Source organism: Parasteatoda tepidariorum, unplaced genomic scaffold (assembly GCF_043381705.1).
Source record: "Parasteatoda tepidariorum isolate YZ-2023 unplaced genomic scaffold, CAS_Ptep_4.0 HiC_scaffold_7728, whole genome shotgun sequence".
Classification (NCBI taxonomy): Eukaryota; Metazoa; Arthropoda; class Arachnida; order Araneae; family Theridiidae; genus Parasteatoda; species Parasteatoda tepidariorum.
Window position 1 is genome coordinate 1 of NW_027261906.1, and position 3,294 is coordinate 3,294.

Genomic DNA, 3,294 nt, shown 5'->3' on the forward strand with positions numbered 1-3,294 from the left:
TGCATTAGTTTATTTTAAAAATAGACAAAATGAAAATTTAAGAAATTTTGATTATTACATAGTCGCTAAATAATTTTTGAATCAAATATTTAGAAAGGAAAATTAATGAAATAAGCCATGCGATTTAGCATTTGGCTGATTTTTAACAATGCTATCTTGCAAACATCTTTTTCTTTAAATGCCCCTTTTCAGAATTCTAGAGGGTCGTCCTGAGGGTACACGTTTTTTTGATTTTGTCAACCCAAGCCTGCGTCTAGATATTGATGTAGACTGAACACCGATTTTTTTCAATCTTTTTGCCCTCAAATTTGGCAAAACACAGAGAGTCTGAAAATCATCAGGCTTTTTTATTCTTTTCAAGATACTAAGAGCAGCAGTAGCAGCATTTTCATTATTGTTTGTTGACATCATGTCCGCCAATCGTTCCAACTCTTTCAAAACTTCATTATTTTTTTTCCTCACAGGAGACGTTTTGGACACCAGGAGAATCAGTATTTTCCTTATTTACTTCTTCCGGTGATTGAATTACCTCATGCATTTCATTATCAATAATATTAATGCCTTCTATAGTTTCGTTGAATCCTTAAAAAAAACTAGGATCAGGAGACTTTGCACCTAAAGCCAGTTTAGCTAATCTGTATCTGTCATTAGCACTAATTGGTGGTGCATTAGGTAATGACATACCTTTAGTTTTCATTACAAAGAACTGATGCTTGCAGAAAGCACCGGAAGCTCCTGCTTCGCAAGTACAAACACCATGTTCAACATTAACGGTGTAAATGTTTTTTCCGTCAGCCGACTTTACTGTATACAAGTGCTCACTTTCTTCTTTTAGATTTTCCTCTGATAAGCTTTGTGTTTTTTTATTTAAATTGTTGTACAATAGTACAACTTCACCTCGCCTGGAGTAAGCAAAAGCCATCAATTTTTGTTTGAGATATGAATTCCACACAGAAATGCAGAAGTCTGTGAGGGCGACAATATTATATGCCTTTGTGCGGCACAACACAACATCTTTTAAAATTCTAATTGTTGCCTCACAGAAGTTGTTGGTATTGTTTTGACGGGTTATCAAAGTTTGGCGGTCAAGCAACAACCATTCTGACTTTCTGGTAAAAAAATTTTTGAACCTTTTTACAAAATTCGGATAAACAGCTTCTTCTTGCAATAAAGTGGAAACAGCTGTTTCCAGCTTATCAACTGTGTTTGCATACATGACCTAGAAAAGTAAAAAAAAATAAATAATGTTTATTTAATAAATTTAACCATTATATTAATTTAGTCTTTCTATGTGCCACCATTGTAAAGAATATTTGAATACAAAGTATTTTAATTCAAGAAAATATGGTTTGCTGACATGTAAATTGTAAATGATGTAAATTGTGATTCCTACAAATTACTAATTTTTCTTAAAAATTATTTGAAGATCAAAATTTTTTGTCAGAATTAAAATATTCTTAATTCAGTACAACATAAGTTTTATACGAATTATCTGTTTTGCTTGTATGAAACAGATATTTTTCACATAGCTGGGGTATTTCATTATCTATTAAATTATTACAAATGTTATTATTACAAAAATTGACATAGATGAAATTTTTAAAAAATGGGTTGTTATACAGAAATAGGAAATTCTTTTTTTAAGTTCATTTTACTATCAGCCATCAGAGCTTCAGGAAAGTTCAAAATTGAACATTTCAACTGTCTGTAACTTGCATCTTAATGTGCTCACAAATAATAGAAAGAAATTAACACCAGTACTTACAGCTTGAAAAAGTCTCATTAAACGAGGTCTTTCTTGTTGGGGTATCTTCGATCCATTTGCAAATAACCATCTCCACTCAGCCTGAGCAACATGAAAGTGGCAAAGTAACTGAACAGATTCCGGCCAAACTGTTTTTAGTGCTGCTTTCTCAGCTGACGAATCATCCGTCATAAAAATTCCAGGTTGCTAAATGAAAATTATGAAAAGTACCATTTACATATTCAGTGAACTCTTCTAGTTAAAACATTTTTATGAATTGTAAATAGAACTGATATGCCATATTAATATAATAACTGGATACTTTTTTAAAATTTAGTAAAAACAAGTATAATGCATAAAAAATTTTTTTAAAATTCAAAGAAAAATATTAGTATAGTTATTTTATTAGTTCGGCTTCAATATTTTTGATGGAATCTAAACAAACTAAAATTAATTCATAAACTTTTTTTCGTGTTGGCATACACAGAAGGAAAATCAACGAGTTTTGTTTAAAATATCAAATTTTGTGTGCTAATGCTTTGAAAATATTAGTTTAGAGCTTCAATATTTCTAATATCCTTATAAAACCAAAATTAATCAATTAAATTATAATTAATATTAAAACACTGCTTTAAGGACAAGACACGGTGGGCATATCCTAAACTAAAACATAAACAAACCAGACAGACAACTTTTTGGAGATTCCTTGCTCAATCTCACACTAAAAGAACAGGGAATATTTTGAAATTCATTCTCAACAAAATTTCTCATAGTATAGAGTTAGTTGTATCGAAATATTTTTCGTTACAACATTGTTTTTGCATTTTGGTGCACGAAAATGTTGAACATGTAAAATACAAGTCTTTTCCATTATCATCCACAGCAAGTTTATAAAAGTTGTATTAAACTTGAGAAGATAAATAAAAATATATTCAACAAGATATTGAAAATTTCACCAAAATAAAAATATAGAGTGTGAATAGTTGGAATTGAAGAATCAGAGAAGCATTTCATTATAATATCGTTTTTCCCAACTTATTAAATATTGTAACAATTATTGTTATTTAACTAGTTAGTTGGTAAAATGTAGCATTTCAGATGAAAATTAGAATAAAATTTAGAAGCTTGAATCCTGTATTCAAAAGGGATCTACCCCCAGGGGCACACTCTTGTGTGACGGGTACGGCGCACCCGGGGCCCCGAGCTGGACCTTAGCATACTTCCATTTCTCTCTTGCGACGGTCCTGTTTTGAGTTTCTGACTTTCACTTTATAATTTCATTGACCTAGTGAGCGAATATTATTATATTTACCTCCAAATTCTGGATATCATTTGCAGAAAATTGGTTTCTAGACTTAGGATTAAAAAAAATTGTTACGTTGATATAATTATTTATCTTGTTACAATTCCTAATTTGTTATCGATTCTCATCCTTATTGTGGTTAGAACTTTTCGTCTTGGTTCGGTGTTACATTGGACCCTGATGACAAGAAGCCACCCGCGTGTTCGCCGTGCGTGGAAACCCGTGTCCTTGGAAAAGGGGATCCTGG

The 3,294-nt window shown here is 31.4% G+C and overlaps 1 protein-coding gene across 1 annotated transcript; it reads right to left on the reverse strand.

The window, feature by feature from the left end:
• Positions 1–11: 11 nt before the first annotated feature.
• Positions 12–1,988, reverse strand: LOC107446823 (uncharacterized). Its single transcript, XM_043057753.2, has 2 exons — positions 1,766–1,988; positions 12–1,219 (listed from the first exon to the last, which is right to left on the reverse strand). The coding sequence occupies exons 1-2, from the start codon at positions 1,934–1,936 to the stop codon at positions 584–586; spliced, it is 807 nt and encodes a 268-aa protein (XP_042913687.1). The 5' UTR covers positions 1,937–1,988; the 3' UTR covers positions 12–583.
• Positions 1,989–3,294: the final 1,306 nt, after the last annotated feature.

Coding starts and splice junctions, on each gene's coding strand:
- LOC107446823 (XM_043057753.2), bottom strand. CDS start 1,936: ATGACGGATGATTCGTCAGCTGAGAAAGCAGCACTAAAAACAGTTTGG. Junction 1,220..1,765: donor TAATGAGACTTTTTCAAGCT/GTAAGTACTGGT, acceptor TTACTTTTCTAG/GTCATGTATGCAAACACAGT.